Source organism: Spermophilus citellus (genome assembly GCF_964194105.1).
Source record: "Spermophilus citellus genome assembly, chromosome: 18".
In the NCBI taxonomy this organism is placed as follows: Eukaryota; Metazoa; Chordata; class Mammalia; order Rodentia; family Sciuridae; genus Spermophilus; species Spermophilus citellus.
Window position 1 is genome coordinate 10,503,227 of NC_138200.1, and position 24,213 is coordinate 10,527,439.

The 24,213-nt window shown below is 49.3% G+C and overlaps 2 protein-coding genes across 2 annotated transcripts in view; both read left to right on the forward strand.

Moving 5' to 3' along the window:
• Positions 1–6,489: 6,489 nt before the first annotated feature.
• Positions 6,490–8,012, forward strand: GPR4 (G protein-coupled receptor 4). The gene has a single exon (XM_081273475.1). It carries the CDS (start codon positions 6,810–6,812, stop codon positions 7,896–7,898), a length of 1,089 nt encoding a protein of 362 aa, XP_081129601.1. The 5' UTR covers positions 6,490–6,809; the 3' UTR covers positions 7,899–8,012.
• Positions 8,013–11,827: 3,815 nt separating this feature from the next.
• Positions 11,828–24,213, forward strand: part of LOC308637205 (optic atrophy 3 protein) — a 34,781-nt gene continuing 22,395 nt past the window's right edge. Inside the window, exon 1 of the mRNA XM_081273481.1 lies at positions 11,828–12,194. Coding sequence (XP_081129607.1) covers positions 12,053–12,194 — 142 coding nt within the window. The 5' untranslated portion in view covers positions 11,828–12,052. The remainder of the gene's footprint in view (positions 12,195–24,213) is intronic.

A 24,213-nucleotide genomic window follows, 5' to 3' on the forward strand; every position in this document is an offset into this window, starting at 1 on the left:
TGAGGTAGGGGGCAGTGGAATTATGACCTGGGACAAATGGACTCCAAGTGACACTGTGACTCCATTCCCCCTTCACAGTCACCCCACTGCTCCTGAGCTCCCACCCACCCCACCCTCTGATTTCAGGAATTCCTGGCTGAGGGGTGGACTTCCTCCCCCACTTCCTCCCTTCCAGGATTTGGCTGGGCAGCTCTTAACTCCTTCCTGCCTCTGCCTCACTCCCCTTCCCCATAAATGGGACACCCCCACCCAAAACCAGGCTGAAGGGCAGCTCTAGAAAGCAAAGTGTGATGGTCTGTGTGTGTGTGTGTGTGTGTGTGTGTGTGTGCAGCCACCTGCCGGCATGCTCCAGCTGCATATGCATTGGGGAATTTGGGGGCACAGATGGAGAAGATGAGGGCCACCCCTAGGACCCCCTGAAGGACCCCACCTGCCCTACTACACTGGAACCCACCAACAGAGATCCCGCCATCTTTGTCTCTGAATGAACTTGACTTCATATTTGGGGTGAAGATGGGAAGATTTTCCTTTTGGGGGGGGAATTCCAGTAGAAAAGGGTGAGAGAGATGGAGGGGGGCGGGACTCCCAGGACTCTAGGAATCATGTTATTAAGAAGACTTGAATGTGAACGACTTTCAATGGAAGGACCCAGGACATTGGAGGGGAAGAGGAGGGATTTGAGATCCTCAAGTCAAAGCTCTCAGCATATTCCCATCCATCCCTCCAAGCAGATGAGTCTTGAAATCTTGGCTGTTTGCAGTGTTCACAGCTGAGGACTCTAAAGGACCCTCAGAGCCATCTAGACCAAGCCCCCCATTTTATAGATGGGGAAACTGAGGCCCAAGAGCAGACATCCCCTTAGTGTGTCAGTACCAGGCTGGGGACTCTTGTTCAACTGAAGCCTAAATCTGGAGATCTGGCTTTCTTTGCCCAAAATCCAGAGAATTGGCTTCTTTTACTGTCACTAAGTCAGATTAATTTGGGGAAGAAGGTCTTGGCAGTAAGAAGGGAGGGGTGTCAGGGTGAGCATGAACAGCCACAGTCCAGAAGGGAGGGTTTCAGGAGCAGAGAAAAGAAAATATTTCCATATTTCCAACACCATGCTGGCAGGGACCGAGAGGGGCCGGCAGCAGCTTGGGTTTCAGAGAAGGAGGAAAGAGAGGAAGAGAGGTGGGGGAGTGGGGAATCTCGACTGTCCTGACCCTCCCCACGAAGCCCACTGTGCCCTTGGGACAGGGCCTATAATTTGGTTTGTGTCTAGACAAATAATAACTCAGCTGGAGCAAGCAGGGAGGGACAGGGGAGCCCGCTGAGCCAGGGTAGGGAGGCAGCCAGCTTCGTGTTCCTGGGGGTGAGAATTTGGGGGCAGGCGGAGAGGCCAGCATCGCCCTGGCCTCCGGGAATGTGTATCTCAGACTCCCACAGTCTTGCCTTCAGGCTGCTGGAAGGTTAAAAAACGGAACAGATCAGGGGGAAAAAAGAGGAAGTGAGGCTCACCTATTTAGAGTATGTTCCCATTTCTGTAAAAAATAAAAGGGAAATGCGTATTCATGTTTGCTGGGCAAAGATAAAAATCACCGAGGTTTTAATAATAGATTATGAAAGTCATAGAATGTTTTTTTAAAAAATCATAGAGCGTTCTAACAATAGAACTTTAGAATCTTGGAATGCAAGTGTCCTGGAATATTGGAAACTTAGAAGGGTGCGCTCACAAAGCCGCCGTGATAATAATAATCGCATAGGGAGCGCGAAGGCTCTAGAATGTTATAATAGAACTAAGCCGTGAACGGGATGAAGATAGAACCTGAGGATCTGAGAACCGCTGGAGTCTAGAACATCAGAGGGGGACATCTGAGCATTCCAGTACCCCTGCTGGGTGCCGAGGGTACAGGGGAGGATAGAGACTGCCCCCCCAGGTAGAAATGGGGAAACTGAGGCCCAGCAGGGAGGTTGGGGTGGCCCGACTGTCCCCTGGTTTCCGCCAACCGGCCGCCAGGGCACCAGGTGGGGAGCGAGGCTCAGTGATCACATTTCGTCCCTAATGAGCAGACCGGAGCTGGCCAGTCCCCTGGGGCTGCCGGGGGAGGGGGTAAGCAGGAGCCCAGAGAGGAGGCTAAGCGGGAGCCGGCTGGTGGCGCGGTTTGGGGACAAGGCTGGTGAGTGTTGAGCGGGGGTGTGGGGGGGCGGCATCACTTCTTCCTCTTGTCCTCTCCACTCTCCAAGTCCTTGAGCTTCCTGGACATGGGGTGGCTGGCCAGCCCAGGGAGTTATTTGGCCTGAGCAGCTGAGTGGGGGGGGATCCGTCTCCCCTGTCCCCCAGTATCACCCCACCAAGAGTTTCTCTCTCTTGCTCTTCTGTAAGGAGAGAGTGGGGACCCAAGTGGGGGTGGGGGTTGTGGGAAGCTTCCTGTGGGCTTGAGATTTGGGGGTTTACCTTCACAACAAAGCCTGAATAGGGGAGGTGACATAGATTTCAGGGTCTTGACCCTGGAACTGAGCAGGTGAGGAAGGGTCACTGAGATACTGCAGGTCACTTGCTTTTTTTGTGGTGAGAAGATCCATATTTTCCAGAAGATTCTCAAAGGGGTCAGAGACGTCTTTCCCCCCAAATGTGAAAAATGACAGAAATGCAGAAATAAGAAAAGAAAGCCATTTAGGAAGGAAAGTGCTTAACCGGCTCATTTTCTTGAGCCTCAGTTTTCCCCTCTGTCTCAGAAAGAGGTCAGAAATAGCTGTGCACCCCGATTGTCATATAGGGGCCTGTGGCATTGTGGAATTCTAAGAGTCTGACATTTTTTGCTGACTTTGGGGGGTTTCATGGTGGACAGATGTTGGGTGGAGGAGGACAGAGGGTTGACTTGGAACACCCTCCTTCTGCCCAGCACCCCCAAGACGTAGGTAGGCTGGGGAAGGAGAGGGGTGGGCAAGACTGGCTCTCTCGGAGGAAATTAGCAATGGGAAATGTATTTCCTCTGACTGCCGGAAATGTCTCCGGTCTGTCTCAGCAGAGCCCTGGGGTCTAGGGAGGGCGGGGCAGGGGGCTTCCCGCTCTAGTGGGTGTCCCCTGCCATTACCAACTGCCTTACGCCTGTCTCTGGTCTCCAGTGACTGTGGAGTAAAAATTGTTCAAACGCTGCACGCTGCAGTGGCTGGCCAGTCTCCACTCAAAAACTGTGCCCCCTTTTGCAAAAGGACACACTGAGGCTCCCGAAGGAAAAGTAATTCCAATATGTCACAGAGGAAGGAGGGAGAAATCAGGGGCAAACAGAGGGGTGACCCTGGGGTAGAGAGAGGGAGGGAAAGGGAAACGAGGAGTGACAGTATTTTGAATGACTTGGTCTGGGTGGGGGGCTTCAAGAGGAGCGAGGGACTGAGTTGTACTAGTCTAGTCAGGAACAACCCCTGTCCCTGCCCATTGCCACAGGACTTAGAAATCTCCGTCATGAGTCTAGGGTGGGGACAGCAGCTACTAGAGGACCCCACAGGGGGCAGGAGTTACTGAGCAGGGCTTAGCACTGACCTTTCCAAGTCAATTAGGAAGCCATAGTTCCTGCCTTTTCCTTCCTCCCTCCCTGGAGCCCCCACAGGGACTCCTCTGAGCCTGGGGTGCAGCCTTACAGGGGAGGATAGGGAGGTGTAGTGGGGGATGGGTCGGCCAGCACCAGGGTCCTCCTTAGGGCCTCTGAGTGGCTGGAATGGCTTCTGTGAGTACTTATTGAGCACCAACTGTATGCTGGGCCTGTCCTGGGTCCTGGCCATAGGGAGTCAACAAGACCCACAAGGTCCCCTGCCCTCCTGGAAGGCCCATCCTAGACAGTTGGACAGATGCAAACAGACCAGCCAAGGGAGATGTCAGGAGAGGGTCCTGGGGTGGTGGGGACAAGGTGGAGAGGGATGCCCTCAGAGCCTGGAAAGATGGGAGAGGTAGCTGGAGGAAGCACCAGCCAGACGGAGGGGAGAGTAAGAAGAAAGGGTCTGAAGCTGGGAGGAGGGTCACAGAGGAGGTGGGACTGGAGGAGGGTCACAGAGGAGGTGGGACTGGAGGAGGGTCACAGAGGAGGTGGGACTGGAGGAGGGGACAAGGTGGGCTGGGCAGAACCTTGCCATTGGGGCCAGGAGTTTGGATCTTACTGCAGATCCATTTGGAAGGCACCGGAGGGTTTCAAGCAGGAAAGTAGCAAGCGCTGGTTTCCACGTTACAAGGTCTTTCTGGCTGCCAGGTGGGAGGTGAGCCAGGCGGAATGGCAGTCAGAAAGCAGGTGGCACAGGGCTGGCATTCAGGAATGCGCGTCAGGGTGGTCCATCTGTTCCTCTCTCTGGGCCTCAGTTTCCTCCTCTGTCCAGTGCACTCAACCAGTGTTTGTTTGTTTGTTGGTACCAGGGATTGAACCGCGAACCACATCCCCAGCCTTTTTCCTAGTATTTTATTTAGAGATGGGGTCTCGCTGAGTTGCTCAGGACCTCATGGAGTAGCTGAGGCTGGCTCTGAATTTAGATCCTCCTGCCTCAGCCTCCAGAGCTGCTGGGATTACAGATGTGTGCTACCACAGCTGGCTAACCAGCGGTTTTCTTTTCTTTTTTTTTTTTTTTCTTTTTGGTACCGGGGATTGAACTCATGTGCACTCAACCACTGAGCTACACCCCCAGCCCTATTTTGTATTTTATTTAGAGACAGACAGGGTTCCACTGAGTTGCTCAGTGCCTTGCTTTTTGCTGAGGCTGGCTTTGAACTTGCGATCCTCCTGCCTCAGCTTCCCAAACTGCTGGGATTACAGGTGGCGCCATCGCACCCAGCCTAACCAGTGGTTTTCAAAGTGTGACCTGGGGATTCTTCAGAGGTGGCCTCTTGCATCCACCTCATTTCACCCAGAACATGGGGCGCTTTCTTCTTTGGTGTCTTAGATTTCACTTACAATTAGGATATTTTTTTTCCCTTCACATTCAAAAAAAAAAAAAAAAATGAACCATGTGCAGACCTAGACCCTTCAAAGGAATGGCTTTCAAAGTGCCTGTGACTCAGGACATCGCTGTCCTCCTCTCTGGGGCTGATGATGGTCGGGGACATGGTCCTTGACTGTCTTTTGCCTTGAATTGTGGATCATCTCAGAACCCAGGAGATGGAGGGCCTGTTTCTCCCTTGAGAAAGCGGAGAAGAGACAGTGAGGAACATGCTCCCTGGGAGACAGTGGCTGGCCAGCCTCCACTCAGGACTTCCCCTTGCTCCCTCACCCTGACCTTGATCAAGTCCAGAGGAGGCTCTGTCCTTCCCTCAGCCCTCTGCTATGGTTCCCAGTCCCTTTTCTATCCAGTTATTCTGGAAACGGAACAAATTGGAAAAACTGGTCAAAGGGCTGAGAGCAGAGACCCCCCATCAGGACCCTGGACAGGTCTCCAAATGACTCAGTGCCTCAGTTTGCCAAAAAGGGAGAATAACTACTCTCCTTCTGCCCTTCGGCAATTCTTCAAAATTTAAATGAAATAATGATAGAAGGGCTTGGATCAGGGCCTGCCGTGTGGGTGTTCTTACACCATTACCATCATTATCAAGAATGGGGTGCCCTTCCTGGGTCTCAGCACCAAAAAATGGGGTGCCCTGACACTGTATCCATAAATGTTTACTTATTAGGTGTCAATTAAAAGTAAAATAAAACTTAAAAAAAATAGAACAAGGCTCCTTGGTCAGGGCTAGGAGGCTGGTCCCAGGCCCAGTTCCATCACTGCTTTGCTGTGCAACCTTCAGGAACTGACCATCCTCTCTGGACCCCTTCTTTTACCTATGAAGGGATAGGGTTGGACTAGTTTGGTGTTTCCTGAAGTATAATATGATACATGTGCCTAATTTTTGGCATCTTGGACAAAGTTCTAAAATCTGAGTCGGTCTTTATTTGAGTATCTGTTTTGGCGGGGATACCTGGCTCCTCAAATCAGTGTTCTCAGTGATCTGTTGCTTAGGATGGGGTTCAGGCAGACGCTGTCCAGGGTCTGCCTTCTGTCATGTGCAGGAGTTGGGGAGGGGGATGGGAGAAGTGGGTGGGATGTCCACGCTGCCTCATCACTGTCCTCTCTCCCCACAGGCCCTACAATGTCAACTCTGCCTGGAGTCCTGAGGTAGGGCCACTTCATCCCAACCCCTCCCACCTGGCAGGCCCCAGCTGGAGTCCCTCCTCTGCCCCCTGACCCTCCTCTGATCAGCCCCTCCTCACCTCCTTCCTGTTCCTAGCAGCCCTTCCCAGTCCTGGCCTCCCTACTTGCCCACTCCCACAGGACCCTCTACTTCTTGGTGACCATAGTGATTTCCTTATTTCCTGCCAGGATCCCGGGAGATGACAGCACTCCTTCCCGTACTGCCTCATCTTTTCAATTCTCCTGCCATCTCAACGCTGTCCCATAGATTTCCTGTGCGTTCTAGAACATTTCATTCCACCAGTACTTCGACATGGCTACACTTAACTTCCTAGGTCCTCTATAAGCATCACCCTCTTACCACCACCTCTTCCCCCACCCGGTTGTCCCCTAGCCCAGACTTCCTTATTTATGCCCTGCTTGGTTCTACCGACACCCCACTGATAGACCTCTATTGATCCCACCATTCCCAGATCTTCCTTTCCGGGTAGCTCCTCCTCTCTCCTCTCAAGCTTTCTCCTTCCCTGCCAAGCCTGCCTCAAGGTCCTCCCTTCTGGGTGACAGCCTCCCACCATGTTCCCCTGAGCCTCCAAGGAGGGGCTCAGGGGGCCCGATGGCCTCCCGCCCCCCGCGGCCCGGAAGCCCTGTGGGCCAGGGGAAGCGCCTCGGAAGCCCTGGTGCCGAGGATGGGCAACCGCACGTGGGAGGGCTGCCACGTGGACTCGCGCGTGGACCACCTCTTCCCGCCGTCCCTCTACATCTTCGTCATCGGCGTGGGGCTGCCCACCAACTGCTTGGCCCTGTGGGCCGCCTACCGCCAGGTGCGGCAGCGCAACGAGCTGGGCGTCTACCTGATGAACCTCAGCATCGCCGACCTGCTGTACATCTGCACGCTGCCGCTGTGGGTGGACTACTTCCTGCACCACGACAACTGGATCCACGGCCCCGGCTCCTGCAAGCTCTTCGGCTTCGTCTTCTACACCAACATCTACATCAGCATCGCCTTCCTCTGCTGCATCTCGGTGGACCGCTACCTGGCCGTCGCCCACCCGCTGAGGTTCGCGCGGCTGCGGCGCGTCAAGACGGCCGTGGCCGTGAGCTCGGTGGTCTGGGCCACGGAGCTGGGCGCCAACTCGGCGCCCCTGTTCCACGATGAGCTCTTCCGAGACCGCTACAACCACACCTTCTGCTTCGAGAAGTTCCCCATGGAGGGCTGGGTGGCCTGGATGAACCTCTACCGGGTCTTCGTGGGCTTCCTCTTCCCCTGGGCGCTCATGCTGCTGTCCTACCGGGGCATCCTGCGGGCGGTGAGGGGCAGCGTGTCCACCGAGCGCCAGGAGAAGGCCAAGATCAAGCGCCTGGCCCTCAGCCTCATCGCCATCGTGCTGGTCTGCTTCGCGCCCTACCACGTGCTCCTCCTGTCCCGCAGCGCCGTCTACCTGGGCCGCCCCTGGGACTGTGGCTTCGAGGAGCGCGTGTTCTCCGCCTACCACAGCTCGCTGGCCTTCACCAGCCTCAACTGTGTGGCCGACCCCATCCTCTACTGCCTCGTCAATGAGGGAGCCCGCAGCGATGTGGCCAAGGCCCTGCACAACCTGCTGCGCTTCCTGGCCAGTGACAAGCCCCAGGAGATGGCCAATGCCTCTCTCACGCTGGAGACCCCACTCACTTCCAAGAGGAACAGCGTGGCCAAAGCCATGGCGGCCACCTGGGCAGCAGTTCCACCCTCCCAGGGGGACCAGGTGCAGCTGAAGGTGCTGCTGCCCGCACAGTGAACCTGCCTGGGCAGAGCCCCATCCTCCCATCTTTTCACAAACCCCTTCTCCCCTAGTTCTGGTGTATGCAAATTGTATGTAAATAAGGCTGTGTTAATATTCATAAAATACAGGAAAATAGGAAAAGAATGGAGTCTGTGTGTTCCTGGTCAACCATCCTCCCACTCTGTGACCCCCTAACAATTCCAATTAACTGTCCCCAGCCCTGTGCTGGGCAGTCTGGTGAACAGCAGTGACCCTTGTCCCATGGGCTCTCAGACCCTGCCACTGGGGTCTTGGAGGCCTTCCTGGAGAAGGGGATGGGTAAATTAAGTCAAATATTTGGTTTTCAAAAGGTGAAAACAAAAAGGAGAAAATTAGGATTATTTACAGCACGGAAGTAAAAATCTGTTACTCAAGGGGAAGATGGAGAAATTTACTGACTATATAGTCATCACCTTTGCTCCTGTGACACTTCCTGCCCCCTGGTCATATCTGGGAGACAGGGATAGAGCAATTCTGAAATTCTAGATAAAAAGCATTCTCCAAGTCAGGACTGAGGAAGAGGAATGTCAGAAACCAAGTGAAAGGCAATCAGGGCAGACTGCCTGGAGGCAGTGTGAGCAGCACAGGCTTGGGCAGGAGGCTCCACAGGAGAAACAGTACATTCATTCATTCGTTCCACAGAGATCTATGCCTGGCCCTGGGCCGCGTTGGGCTAGGGACACAGCAATGGGAAAGCCCTGGCTCTGCCTGTCCTCACTGGGCTGAGAATAAACAAGTACAAAAATGAATACAAGCCAGGCACAGCGGCATGTTTATAGTCCTAACTACTTGGGAGGCTGGGGCAGGAGGCTCACTGGGCCCAGAAGTTGGAGAATAGCCTCGACAACACACAAATCCCCATCTCACTGGGTGTGGTGGCACACACCTGTAATCCCAGCTGGGGCTGAGGCAGGAGGATTGGAAATTCAAAGCCAGCTTCAGCAAAGGCCAGGGACTACTCAACTCAGTAAGCCCTGTCTCTAAATAAAATACAAAATAGGGCTGGAGACATGGCTCAGTGTTTGAGTGCCCTGAGTTGAATCTCTAGTACCAAAAACAAAACAACCCATTGAAAAACACCACTACTACTAATGAAAATAAAAATCAGCTGAGCATGGTGGTGCAGGCCTACAATCCCAGCTACTCTGGGGGTGGAGGCAGGAAGATCTAAAGTCCTAGGTCAGACTAGGCAATTTAGCAGGACCCTGTCTCAAATTAACATTAAGCGGGGTAGGGGTGTAGCTCAGTGTAGAGGCTTGCCTGGGATGCACAAGGTTCTGGATTTGCTCTGCATACTGGGAAAAAAAAGTATGGAATTGCTAAGTGGAAAGGTGAAGAATAAAGCCAGTTGAAGGGATAGAAAGTGACTGGGATCTGATCTAAACTGGGGGCAGAGGAGGGCTCACTGAGGAGGATTATTAGCAAAGACGTGAAGGAAGTGAGACCATCAGCCCTGTGGGAAGAACATTCCAGACAGAAGGAAGAGCAAGCCCTGGGCTAAGAGCATCTGGATTCTAAGGGACCATAGCTATAGCAGTGTGGCTGCCGAGGGAGGCAGGGCAAAAGGAGTGGGAGATGAGACTGGAGGGGCACAGGCAGGGCACGCCGGGCCAGCAAGTCTCTGCAAGGACTCTTGTCTTTTACTCATGGGGGCCATGAGGGGCTCTCAGCAGAGAACTAGTGTGACTTAAGTCAGGATCCTGCCGGCTGCTGCATGGAGCATAGAATATGAGGTGGAGGTGAAGGCAGGAGCCAGGAGCCCAGGGAGGAGACTGCAGACTGGAGGTAGGAGACCTCAGTGCTGGCAGGGAGGGAGGGGGGTGGGCTGAACAAGGAGCAGTGGTCACCTTTAGGATTTATTTTGAAGGAGTACTTGGATGGAGGAGGTGCAGAGGCCTGTGGGGTTGTGTAATATGAGCCACTCACCCATTCCGGGAAAGGGTGTCCCGGAGACCTGAGTGGAAAGGGCCTCCGGGAATGATCCAAGGCCCCAGTCCAAGGCAGTCAGTGGGGAGGCTGGGCCAGGGGTCCAAGGTCTTGTGGATGGTGAGTCAATGCTGGGGCCACCCTGGACTCCCTCTTCCCTCCGCATCTGTGCATTTGTTCCCACGCCCCAGGGTGGCCAAAGCTGCCTGCCAGGACTGATGGTGTCCCTCTTCCTCTCCTGGCCTCAGGGGTCACTAGGAATGACTGTTATTCTATAACCAGGCTGGAGAGAAGGAGGAAGCAATGGCTTTGATAGGCTTGGTCCCTCCCAAGAGATCTCTCTCCCTCCCCCCTCCCAAAGGGTGTGTAAACAGGCTGCTGAGATGGAAGAGTCCCCTACACACACACCCTTGCCCCAGAAGTTCCAGAAGAGGTTCCTGGAAACTCTTTGAGGAGAAAGAGAGGAGTGGAGGGGAAGGAACCTAATGAGGAAATGTGGAGGGGGCTGAGGTGGAGTAGGGACGAGCAGAGTCCAGAGGGGAAGGAGTTGGGTTTTGGTGTTGGGGTATCATGAGGAAGGGCTTTCTACCTGTCCCATCACCATGAAGCTGCTGGGATAGAGCAGTCGGAGCTGGGAACTTCTTCAACACATTTCCCTAGGAGAATCTGGTGGAAGCCTCAGTACCCTCCTCTCACCAAATGCTCATTCATTCCCATTCATTCAAGAAAATGTTTTTAAGCACCTACTATGTGCCAGAAACTGTATTAACAGCTAAGAAACAGTGGATTATATATCAAAAAGTCACAAACAAGTTTCCAAACCCATCATGGGGGTTCTTGGGCTCCATGAGATCAGAAGGTGGTCTGGAATTCTTTCCATCCTGTCCTTGGTTGGCCAGTCTGTAAAATAGAAAGAGGGCTGGTCCCAAGTGGATGATGGGCTTTAAATAGGCCTCGGCTCCCTCAATTTGGTCCAGAGGGATGCTGGCATGGGTTGTTTTTATGGAGTCCACATACTTAATTTAGGGTATCTGGTTTACACAGTGCCTCCATTACAAATGAAGGAACCCAGGTCTCTTGGAGGCAGGAACTTGACAGCACGCTCAGAGAGTCAGAGGATGCTGGGGAAAACTGGAGGGGCCCTGACCATCCTGAATGGTTTCCTTCACCCCGTCCTTCTGCCTCCCCTGCAATCACTCCACCGCCCACCAGCACTCCACCACCCAGCCATGTCTTTCAACCCCTTCCTGACCTTGTTTATATGATTTCACTCCCTGCTGGATAAGGGAGGGCAGTCTGGGACATGTCCTTAAACTCCTTCCTGAGCCATCTCCCTGGGGACCCTCACCCCCCAAAAGAGGAAGTGGGGCAGCTTGAGAAAGGGTTTTATTAGCCAAGATGCCGCCATCAACTCTGCAGAGGGTGCGAAATCTTGCGCGCCACCCTCTGCCTCTCTCTGGGCCTCAGACTGTCAGTTGCCTGGGGAAGGGACAGTAGCTAGCTGCTTCTGGGTGTGGAATGCCCCTCGGGCTGGAGTCAGCGATATTAATGCTCATACCCCTAGAGCAATACCGGCTGCTGAGTGCTTTCTATGTCACTGGCACCATTCCATGCACTTAGTGGGATTCACTACTATGTTTTATATTCAAGATTCGCATAGAAGCCTCACAACAATCCAATAAGGCAAGTGCTATTGGGTCCCATTAAGTAAACAGGAACAATGATGTCCAGAAAGGTCGTCACTCCTTCATTATCACACAGCAAATAAATGCCGTCTTCCTCTCTGTACTCCCAAGGAGGGCTCTAACTTGTGCAAGATGGTGTACTTGGGGCTCATTAGACCTAATTAGTCTAATTAAGAGCCTTCTTTGGGCGTGAAAGGCTCCTCAGTACGTGACATCACGCAAGAGCGCAGTGACATCACGCCACGCGGGACTCGAGACTCCATCCACGCTCCCGCCAGGAGCCGTTTAACGGCAACACCCACAGTCGCCTTATTTCCGCCCTAATTTGCATATTCAACGAGCAGACGTCGAGGCGACAGCGTCGACGCGGTGGCGTCACGGAGCGCCCCTGCAGTTATCCCCGAGCGTGCGTACGCACGCACGCAAGCACGCACGGCCGAGAGGGCGGGGGAGGAGTGGAGAGGTCGGAGGCGCCCCGCCCAATCGGCAGGATTGCGCGTGCCCAGTGCGACCGCCAAGATGGTGGTAGGCGCGTTCCCCATGGCGAAGCTGCTATACCTGGGCATCCGGCAGGTCAGCAAGCCGCTTGCCAACCGCATTAAGGAGGCTGCCCGCCGAAGCGAGTTCTTTAAGACCTATATCTGCCTTCCGCCGGCTCAGCGTGAGTCCGACCCCTTGTCCCTCCAACCTTTCCATTCTCCGACCCCTTTCAGGTGGTTGCTCAGGGGATGGACTTCTCTCCATGACCAGTCACAGCCCGAACCGGCAAAGTCCTACAGCCAATAGGGAGGGCTCCTGAAAGAGGGACCTGGTGGTAACCCAATGGTGAGGACAGGCTTGGAGTGAGAGGTGGGAAGGGGCGTCACCGCGCGAGATTAGAATATCAGCCAATAGAGGAAGAAGCTGTGGAGACTGACGTCAAGGCCAGCCAATAGTGTGGGGAATGGGAGCAATTTGGGCGGGGCTTTCCAGGACGGCGAGGAGCTAGGGGCGGGTATACGGGGTAACCAGTGTCAGGTCTTTTGCCTAACCATCCTTCGGTTCGGTGACTTTGCTCTCAAAGCTTCAACCCTTGCCTTAATTTCCCTTCTGCCCCGGAAGTGGGAGATACTTATATATCATTTATTAGAACATCGGCGTGCTGTATAGTGTTACTTCGTAGAATAGACCTAATTAAAGGCGTGGTGGTGGTGGTGGGTTAAAGTCTTCAGTTTGAGGATTTGACTTGAATCTGGCGAAGGGGAATTTAAATCAGAGTGGTCATTCATCTGTGTATTCATTAATTCTCTGATGCACCGTCCATTCATTCAGTATACAGGTCGACAGGCCTTTTGCTAGGCACTAGGAGATACATGTCAGCATCGCCCAGAGTGGTCAGGGAGCAGGGAGCACTTGAGTTCATTGGACCCAAGGGCTAGAGGGGAGCTGCCTGAGCTGAGTTAGAAGGGCGTTTGAGCAAATGCCCAAAATATAAGCAACTTTAAAAAGATGATCTATGCTCAGTTAAATGTGTTCAGGAAATTCAAACTCATCATTTGTCCTGACAAGTATTTGCATTATACTTTAAACACATGGAGGCTTAAAGTGATCTTGGACAAAGATGTACATTCTACTTTTGACTCTAAGAATGAAAAGAAGGCTCAGCACAAGCCTCCTATTAATCAGATGATGAAACTGGTCCAGAAAGAAGATGCAGCCAAAACAGCCTCCAAGCCAAGGTTGAAATTAAGCTTTTGGAGCCAGGCATAGTCATGTACACTTGTAAGCCTAGAGGCTCAGGAGGCTGAGGCAAGGAGGATCATGAGTAGAAAGTACCCTATCATGAGTACTTTGATAATGAGTACCTTATCTCTAAATAAAACACAAAAAGGGGGTTGGTGATGGGGATGTGGCTCAGTGGTTAAGTGCCCCTGGGTTCAATACCCTTACCAAAAAACAAAACAAAACAAAAAACCCTTTTTGGGATTCTTGGTTAGATACTCTCATTTTGTGATGTTACGCTATGAGTTACTTTCTTTGCTGTTTTCATATTCATATACTCATCCATTCATTTAAAAAATACATATTTACTAAGCAAAAAAAAAAAGATGATCTATGTGTCATAGGCCGATGGGGGCATAAAATAAGAGACTTTAATGTAAGTTACTGTGTTAGGGAACCAGCATTTCACCAAATATTACCCATTACTTCATTTAGCTTGTATTTTATGATCATCTATTCTGTTCCAGAACTTGTGCTGACAGAGCTTGAAACAGCAGGGTCCAGGTGGACATGGTGGCACACACCTGTAATCCTAGAGACTGGAGGCCAAGGCAGGAGAATCCAGTTCAAGGCCAGCCTCAGCAATTTAGTGAGGCCCTAAATAATTTAATGAGACCCTCTCTCAAAAAAAAAAAAAAAAAAAAAAAAACCCACAGGGTCCAAGATGGTCCCAGTTACTATCTTTAAGGAACTCTGGGTCCAGTGGAGACAGACCCATCCTCCAACAGTGACAACCCAGATGAGCCAAGCTGGAATGGGGGAATCTCCTTGTGTACTGACCTGGCATGAGGTTCAGTGAGGGCTTCTTGGGAGAGGAAATATCTGTACTGGGACTTGACGATTGAGGAGAGTTGCACCAGACAACACAAAGGCGTGGTGGTGGTGGTGGTGGGTTGTAGTCCCTTGTTGAGGCCAAGGGTAGAGCGTGTGCCAAGGCCAAATGGTTAAGAGGAGCCTTTTTCCTCCTATAAAGTCGAGAATTCTTTTTTTTATATAATTATTATTTTTTAATACTTTTTATTTATTTATTTATTATTATGTGGTGCTGAGGATCAAACTAGGGTCTCCTATGTGCTAGGCGAGTGCTCTACTGCTGAGCCACAACCCCAGCCCAAGGTTGAGAATTCTTGATCCTTTGGTGTTTGATGGAGCCTCTGTCAGGGTTGCAGGTCGTAGAAAGGAAAAAATGTTAGGTCCCATAGTTACTTACCAGAGTGCTTTCATCTCGCCTATCCCATTTGACCCTCACAACTAATTTGTCCTAATGTCAGGAATCGGAGAGGACTTCTTCCATTGTATGAAGGAAAAGCTGAAGCTTGGTGGGGGGCCAGAAGTGAATGCTGAGCTCATACAGGAGGCTTGTACCAGAGGCAGGAGTTGGACTCTGGACTCCCACACCTCATCTGTTTCCTGCCACTGCCTTTCTTCCAAATACTATGACATGTCTTGCATTGTGGTTTAGAAAATGACTTCTGGAGTCAAACTGACATGGATTAGAATCCTGGTCCCACCCCTTCTCAGGCTGGTGCCTTTGGGCAAGTCATTGAATTCCTCTGATCCTGTTTCTTCTTCTGTATGAAGGATATTGTATAATAGCAACATTTGTTGGGCAGTTACTTTATTTCAGGCTGAGTGCTACCAAGCACTTATGGGATTAAATCCTCACAGATCATTATGTAATACATACTAGAATTATTCTCATTTTATGTACATACTAATATGAAAAAAAAAATATATATATATATATTATATATATAAAATATATACTTTTTTGTGTGTGTGCTGGGCATTGAACCCAGAGGTGCTTAACCACGGAGCTACATCCCAGCCCTTTTTATTTTTTATTTTGAGACAGGGTTTTGCTAAATTGCTTAAGGCCTCGATGAGTTGCTGATGCTAGCTCTGACCTTGTAATTGTCCTCATCCTCCCAAGTCACTGGAATTACAGGCATGTTCTATCATGCCCAGCTATATATGCTTTTATGTTATAAATAATATTGTGTTATTGTGAGAATTCATGAGTAAATGTTAAGTCAGTGTTTGGCACCAAGTCAGGGCTGTTGTGTATGTTATAGACGTAACAGAGAAGAAAAGCACTGGGTTTGATCCTCAGCACCACATAAAAATAAATAAATAAAATAAAGATGCCCATCTACAACTAAAACAAATTTTTTAAAAATAATATTGATAGTAGTATTACTTAATATGTAGGTCTTTGGTTGTTCCCAAAGTTCCCTTTTTAACAATCGTTTATTTTTATTCTTAATTTTAATCCAGGGTCTGCTCAGGGATCATGTACTACATTTGATTATCATGCCCTTTTCATACCCTTTAATCTACAATAGAGTTGGGCAGTCCAGCCCACTACTTGTCTTTATAAATAATATTTTTATGGTACTAGTGATTGAACTTAGGGGTGCTTAATCGCTGAACCACATCCCCACTCCTTTTTATTTGAGGCACAGTCTTGCTAAGTTGTTGGCTTTGAACTTGTGGTCCTCCTGCCTCAGCCTCCTAAGCCACTGGGATCACAGGCATGGCATGTGCCCCCATGCCAGCTGTAAATACATTTTAAGTGGTAACACTGGCAGGTCTGTTTGTTTCCGTATTTGTTTGGCTTATGTAGGAGTCATGGGAGCTTCCCTTCTCTCCCTCCATGGTTTGATAATTGAGCCTTTGAAAGACCCATAGACAATTAACAGAAGGTATTGGCATAAAATTGATCTGGCACTGGGGTGCAGCTCAGTGGTAAGTATGTCTTTAGCTTGCTCAAGGGCCTGGGTTCCATCTCCAGCACCAAAACCAAACTAAACCTATTATAATGCACTGGACATCACATGAAAAATAAGTGAATTCTTATGAAGCTGGTGAAATCGAAATCCTTTCCATAAGAGAGGGCAGGCGAGCTTGAGGGCAGTCCAGGAAGAGCAAGTGCGTGTGGAAACTCAGATGAGTAGGTGATGGCCTGCCTGGACTGGACGTGAACCTCGGAGCTCCTCGCCTGGCTGCTGTACCTGGAGCATCTGCCTTCGGTCAGATGGAGGAGACTCGAGAACCCCTCCTAGCCTCTGCTGCTCCTCCTGCTCTAAGCCATCAGTGCACCAATGTGGTGTATTTTGAGATGTTAGGTCCTGGCCGCCTTCACCCACGATGCTAAACTGTTTATCCTCTGGCCCTTTACAGAGACAGTTTGCTGACCCTGCTCTAGAACATATCGATGCCCTTGTGTTTCATGACATTGACGCCGGGAGCCAGTTGTCCCTTAGTGTGCCACTGCCTGAGCTTCCTAAGTGCTTCCCCTAATGGTACTCGACTGTGCGTCTTTGGCAGGAGTACCGCGGGCAATGGCATGTCCTGAGGCCAGCCTGGGTGGGGAACGGGCTGGTGTTTGTCTGTCCCGTCATTTGTGGAGGTAACTTGGATCCCTTAGTTACAGTGTTAACAGTGAGGGGAGCCCTTCCTCTTCCACTTTGGGGGATCGGCCAGTAGAGGGGTTGGGTGGTGGAGCTGGCAGGATGTCTTGGGGTGGTTGGAGAGGGCAGACTGCAGGGCCACTGGACAGAAAGGAGCCGGAGCTCGATTTGGGTCAGGACCAGTGGAGATGATACTAGACACTGGAGTGCCCTGGCTGATTGTAGTCACACCTTTTAAATTATGTCCTTGTCATCTTCACACTGCAGATTGCCCTTTGCTCCGATCTCTGGCCAGGGCAGTAGCAGAGTTGGAATTTCCCAGAGTCAGTGGCAGCTGTGTGCTCTGGGTCACACCCCACTCTGGACATGACCAGCACATCCAGCGCCTGCCTTTGGCTGAGGCTGCCTTGACTCCGCAGGATAGCCCCTATGGTCTTCTCCTGCACAGGCTAGAGCCGTGGCTCTGGCTGATTGAGCTAAAGCAGGAAGCGCAGAAGCAGGAGCCGGGCTGCTGCGAGGCAGAGATTTCCATCTGCATTTTCTCGGGTGCTGAGGATGGAGCCAGGGCCTCCTAGGGAAGCACTATGCTGAGCCGCACCCCAGCCCCAGATTTTACTAAACAGAGAACTCCTGGCAGAGGAGTTAAAGAGGTTGCTGTTGGCCAAGCTGGTGGGGGGGGGGGGGCGGGATGTGAAGCACCCTCGTGATGTCTCTAGGGAAACTGGGCTGTCTCTGGGCAATGAGAAGCATCCAGTTCATTTCTGCTTATTCCTTTAGAGTGCACCAGTCATTTGTCCATTTAACACACACACTAGGTAGAATAGTGGTCCCCCAAAGATGACAGTCCCTCATATCTGCCTTAGTCAACTTTTCATCTATAATGAAATACCTGAGGCAGGCCAGGGAAGGGAGGGGAACCAACCCTCTTAGAGCAAAAGAAAGCAGGGAAAAGAGCCACGAAGGGGACTGAGCACCAGAGCCATGGATACCCGGGGGACATTTCCAGTTTCATATGGCCTGTGGGGAGGGACCCAGGCTGCGAGGAAGGTGGGCAGGAGCCTCCTCTGCACACCCGGTGCACCCCAGGTGTAGCTCCAGACGGTGGAGATTGACCCTCTATGGAGAATTCCTCCCTTGGGCTCAGCCTGCATTCTCTTGAAGGTCCTGGAATAGCAAGTTGGGAAGGAACCCAGGTTTGCTGTGCCCTGAATGCCTGCGGTCCCATAGGCGCCAGCTCGCAATGAAAAAATATGTGCCATATCGAAAAGCAGGCACCACGAGCAAGTGGGAAGAAACCACACGCGGGTGGAGAGCTGCAAACATGGTGGATCACAGAATTCTCAGATATGGAGCTAAAATATTTTCATTTATACATTTAAAAAAATAAAAGAGATAATAAAACTCAGGTTAAATAAAATATTCCCAAATTCCCAAGGAGTTAGAAAGAGAGCCTCATAGGACTTTTAGAAATGACAAAACACAGCTCGGGGGCTGGGATTGTGGCTCAGCAGTAGAGCACTTGTCTGACATGTGTAAGACCCTGGGTTCGATCCTCAGCACCATATAATTATAAATAAATAAAATAAAGGTAATGTGCCAGGGCTGGGGTTGTGACTCAGCGGTAGAGCGCTTGCCTAGCACGTGCAAGGCCCTGGGTTTGATCCTCAGCACCACATAAAAATAAACAAAATAAAGGTATTGTGTACAACTAAGAAAATAAATATTTTTTAAAAAAGGTATTGTGTCCAACTGTAACTAAAAAAATAATATATTTAAAAAAAAACATAGCTCAGTAGGAAGGGCTAGCACCCTAGCCCTTCCTGCTGAGCTATGTAGTACAGCACTTGCTTAGCACGCACAGATCCTGAGTTCCATTCCTTGCACACTCGCACACACCTTGCAGAGAGGAAGGACTGGACACTAGAGTAAAGCCAAGAGGGTGGGTGAACCAAAGAGACATGATCTGAAGGAAAAAAGTGGCTTTTGATACATATCTCTATCCCAGTGACTTGAGAGGCTGAGGCACGAGGATCACAAGTTGAGGTCAGCCTCAGCAACTTAGCAAGACGCTATTTCAAAATAAAGAATAACAAGGGCCAGGGATGTAGCTCAGTGGTAAAACACCCATGGTTTCAATCCCCAGTACCAAAAACAAGTGGCTTTGTGGTCTGCTTTCCTGAGATGTCCAGAAGAACACCTGAAGGTCCTGACTGTGGCTGGATGTTTTTATTTTTAACAGTTTCCAGACTGGACTCTCACATGGGACAGTGTTTGAAGATCATTTCTGTACTCTATTTATAATCTCCAGAATGTCATATCAGTTCTGTTGTGCACCAACACACACACACACTTAGAAGGAATGACATTAACAGTATTTTTAAATAAATATTTATTTATGACCCCCCCCCATATTTTTGCTCATTTGAAAAAAATTTTCCTATTCAGACTTTGATAAATGAATTTGGAAACACGTGGTGTGATTACAGCTGTCACAGCAGGCAAAGACAAAGTACTAGAAATATGCTGCCTTTTCTCTTTTTTCTTGGCCACTGGGGTCAAACCCTGGATGCTCTACCCCTGACCCACTACAGCCACACTCCTTTTAGTTTTTTATTTTGAGACAGGGTCTCCCTGAGTTGCCAAGGCTGGTCTTGAACTTGTGACCTCCTGCCTCAGCCTCCTGAGCAACAGGGATTAATGTGCTTTTGCGCATTTTTCAGTCCCACTTTTTTTTTTTTTTTAATGTGGTGCTGGGTATTGAACCTCAGTCCTACTTTTTATTATGCAGAGGTATTTGTTGGAATTTGCTCATGCACTTGATATTAAATCTTCAGTCAGTGTGTTTGAGCAGAAGTGTTTATTTGTTTATTTATTTTTATTAAAAGATATTTAAACTTAAGTTTTAGGCGGACACTATATCTTACATGTACGTGGTGCTGAGGATTGAACCCAGTGCCTCGTGCATGCTAGATGAGCACTCTACCACTGAGCCACAGCCCTAGCCCTTTATTTTATTTTTTAATATATGACAGCAGAATGCATTTCAATTCATATTACACATATACAGCACAATTTTTCATGTCTCTGGTTGTACACAAAGTAGAGTCATACCATTCGTGTCTTCATACATGTACCTAGGGTATGATGTTCATCTCGTTCCTACCCCTGTGCCCCCTCCCTTCCCCTCCCTCCCCTTTGCCCTATCTAAAGTTCCTCCATTCCTCCCTATTGTGGATCAGCATCCCCATATCAGAGAAAACACTCTGCATTTGGTTTTTTGGGATTGGCTAACTTTATTTAGCATAGTATTCTCCAGCTCCGTCTATTTACCTGCAAATTCCATGATTTTATTCTCTTTTAATGCTGAGTAATATTTCATTGTGTATATATACAACACATTTTTTTTATCCATTCATCTACTGAAGGGCATCTAGGTTGCTTCCACAGTTTAGCTATTATGAATTGTGCTGCTATAAACATTGATGTGGCTGGGTCCCTGTAGTATGCTGTTTTTAAATCCTTTGGGTATAGACTGAGGAGAGGGATAGCTGGGTCAAATGTTACTTCCGTTCTCAGTTTTCCAAGGAATCTTCATACTGCTTTCCTTATTGGCAGCACCAATTTGCAGTCCCACCAGCAATGTATGAGTGTGCCTTTTTCCCCACATCCTTGCCAACACTTATTATTGTTTGAATTCTTTTTTTTTTTTTTTTTTTTTTTTTAGTTTTTAGTTTTAGGTGGACACAGTATCTTTATTTTTATGTGGTGCTGAGAATCGAACCCTGTGCCTCACGCATGCTAGGCAAGCACACTACCACTTGAGCCACATCCCCAGCCCCTGTTTGTATTCTTAATAGCTGTCATTCTGACTACTTAGTTTTGATTTGCATTTCTCTAATTGCTAGAGATGTTGAACATTTTTTCATATAAATCATCTTCTGAGAAGTTTCTGTTCAGTTCCTTGGCCCATTTATTGATTGGGTTATTTGTTTGTTTTTGTTTCTTTTCTTTTTCTTTTTCTTTTTTTTTTTTTTTGGTGTTAAGATTTTTGAGTTCTTTATCTACCCTAGAGATTATAGAGATTAGTGCTCTGATGTGCATGTGTAAAAATTTGCTCCCATTTTGTAGGCTCTCTGTTTACCTCACTCTTGCTTTAGCTGAGAAGAATTTTTTTAGTTTGCATCCATTCCATTTATTGATTCTTGATTTTAATTCTTGAATTCTAGGAGCCTTATTAAGGAAGTCGGGGCCTAATCCGACATGATGTAGATTAGGGCCTGCTTTTTCTTCTATTAGGTGCAGGGTCTCTGGTTTAATTCCTAGGTCCTTGATCCACTTTGAGTTTTGTGCCAGGTGAGAGATAGGGATTTGATTTCATTTTGTGGCATATGAACTTCCAGTTTTGAGCAGCAGTGTTTTTAAGAAGCCCCTTGTTTATGTGAGAGATGGTCGATTAGCAACCTGAGAATATCTGAGACTCTGCTTACCTGGGCTGCATGCAGTACTCTGAACAGAAGAGGGCGCCCGTCTCAACCCTTCAGCCACTGGGGCAAGCACTCTGGGGATGGCACTTGCCAGCTGAGAAGCTCCGGAGGCCACCTGTATAGTTGACCTTGGTATATCTCCATATGCATTTGTTTTGATCTGTAGTTAATTGATTTTTTTTTTAAAGAGAGAGTGAGAGAAAGAAAGAGAGAGAATTTTTTTTTAATATTTTTATTATTTTTTTTTTGTTCTCGGGCGGACACAACATCTTTGTTGGTATGTGGTGCTGAGGATCGAACCCGGGCCGCACGCATGCCAGGCGAGCGCGCTACCGCTTGAGCCACATCCCCAGCCCCAAGAGAGAGAATTTTTTAATATTTATTTTTTTTTAGTTCTCGGCGGACACAACATCTTTGTTGGTATGTGGTGCTGAGGATCGAACCTGGACCGCACGCATGCCAGGCGAGCGCGCTACCGCTTGAGCCACATCCCCAGCCCCTGATCTATAGTTAATTGAAAACCCAGTTGGCAATTTTTTTTTTGGTGGAGACTGAACCCAGGGGTGCATTACCATAGAGCTATATCCTAATCTTTTAAAACAAAATTTAATTTTTTTTGAACTTTAAGATGATCTCACCAAATTCTTGAGACTGGCTTGAACTTGCAGTCCTCAGCCTCCCAGGTAATTTGAAGTCCAGGTGTGCACCTCAGTCCTGACTCCAGCGAATCTTAGACCTCAAGCTAAAGCTGTCGTGGCTTTGCAGTAAGCTCTGTTGTGGGATGGAGGTCAGCATCGAGGGAGGAAGATTGTGTGGGGAGGGACGCCTAGGTGAGAGAGCCCTCAAGCAGAAGTCATGTTCCTGAAGCCCCAAGATCCTCCCCTCACATGCCACCCTTGCTGTGGGGAGGTCATTGATGGGGTATCGGCTTCTACGCTCTGAGGGAGGCGGAGGGTGGAGCTAATGAGATAGTAGAGCAGTAGGTCGTGGTGCTGGTAATGGGAAGCACCGGTTTTCAAGTCTTCACGTGTACTAAGTTATTCCCACTGCAGCGCACGAGTAGATCACCGCCATCCCCACTTCCTTCCAGAGGAAGCCACTAGCTGGGCTGCTGAGTAGCCTGCCCGAGGGCATACAGGTGGTGCTAGTGGCACGAGGATTCCAGGCCAGGTAGTCTGGCCCTTTTACATAGGTAGCCAGGGTAGGTAGCACAGCCAGGATTTGGACCCAGGACTCCTTGAACTACTGAGCACACTCTGCCCTTGGCCTCTGTTAGCTGCTTCTTCTGAGCCTCTGAAGTCCCAGGTTGTCTTCTCTGCGAAGTTGAGCTGGCCTCTCCAGGTCTGGGCAAGTAGAAGCACGGCTTATTCTCTGGGTGTGTCCATGCTAAGCTGTTAAGAGCCTGTATAATTCAGGCACTGTACACACCTGTATTCGGTCACTGTTGTGTGCCAGGAGCTGTTCTTGGCGGTATGGCTGAGTCAGTGATCACCAGAACACAGAAGTCCCTGCTCTCATGGAGCTCCCGTTGACGGTGTTAATTACCTGCCCAGCAGTCCCAGGGCCACACAGGGAGATGCCACTGCCCAGCATTGCTGTTCAGTTCCTAGGCTGTTCTCGGTGGCTCAACCTGGCCTGCAGCCCCACCCTTCCTCCAATCATGTGGCCCAGGGAATATAGCACTTCAGTTGCCCAGACTGGTGGCTGGAGTTAGCTCCTCCTGAGCGCCTTGGACCAAGAGTGGGGAGATGGCATCCCCCAGATGCTTGGCAGGCAGACCAGTCATGTCCATGGTGATGGTGCACCAGTGTTCCTGCTGCCTCCCAATGGAGGGTGGAATGGAGGGACTGGGCCAGGTCTGCAGGAGCAGGCTGTCGCCGTGCGCTGTGACCACACCTCTGTTAATGCCTGGGACGATCTGAGGGTGATTTTCTAGCTGGCTAGAGCCCATTCAGGGACCTGCAGCTTACTCAAAGCTGTGTTTACCCAGATGATAACATATTAACCCATAATAACAGCTCTCATTTAATATGAGGTCCATTATCTCAACAAATGATCTTAGCCATCTTATTAGGGAGTATATGATCATCCCAGTTTTATGATTGAGGAAATACCTCAGAGAGAGGCGACTTCCAGGAAGAAACACTAGATAAGATATCAAGTCCCACCAACTCCCAGCCTCCTCTACTTATGTTTCATTATTAATATTTGATTTTTGTATGTATATTCTTTGTTAAGATACAATACCTATGGGCTGGGGATGTGGCTCAAGCGGTAGCGCGCTCGCCTGGCATGCGTGCGGCCCGGGTTCGATCCTCAGCACCACATACCAACAAAGATGTTGTGTCCGCGGAGAACTAAAATAAATAAATAAATAAATTCTCTCTCTCTCTCCCCCCTTTCCTCTAAAAAAAAAAAAAAAAAAAAAAGATACAATACCTATCTAATGCAAAATGAAGATCCAAAATACAGTCTGAGGGGCCGGGGTTGTGGCTCAGTGGGCAGAGCGCTTGCCTAGCATGCATGAGGCACTGAGTTCAATCCCTGGCACCACATAAAATACACAAATAAAATAAAGGTATTGTGTCCATCTACAACTAATAAATAAATAAATAAATAAAATAAAATGCAGTCTAAGTACTGATAAGTGCATATACTCATGCAATCAGAATCCAAGATTTAAAACATTTCCATTAAACATTACTCCAGAAAGTTCCCTCCTCCCTGCCTGGCACCCTGTCTGACCTCTCACTGTCCGTTAGTTCTGCCTGTTGTTATGCTTCATATAAATGGAATCACACAATGTGGAATTAATGTCTGATCTTGGTTCCCATGATTATTTTGAGCTATTTGTTTCTTCATGTATCAGTAGTTCATTTGTTGCTGTTAGCTGTGCTCTTTATGATTCTAACATGTGCACATGCCGCTTTTGTTTAATCACTGTCCTGAGTGTAGAGATTTGGATTGTTTCCTTTTTTTTTTTTTTATTATAAATAAAGATCCTGGTGAATATTCATAAATA

What these genes read in the sequence shown, in the direction of transcription:
- GPR4 (XM_081273475.1), top strand. Translation starts at nt 6,810, where the DNA reads ATGGGCAACCGCACGTGGGAGGGCTGCCACGTGGACTCGCGCGTGGAC.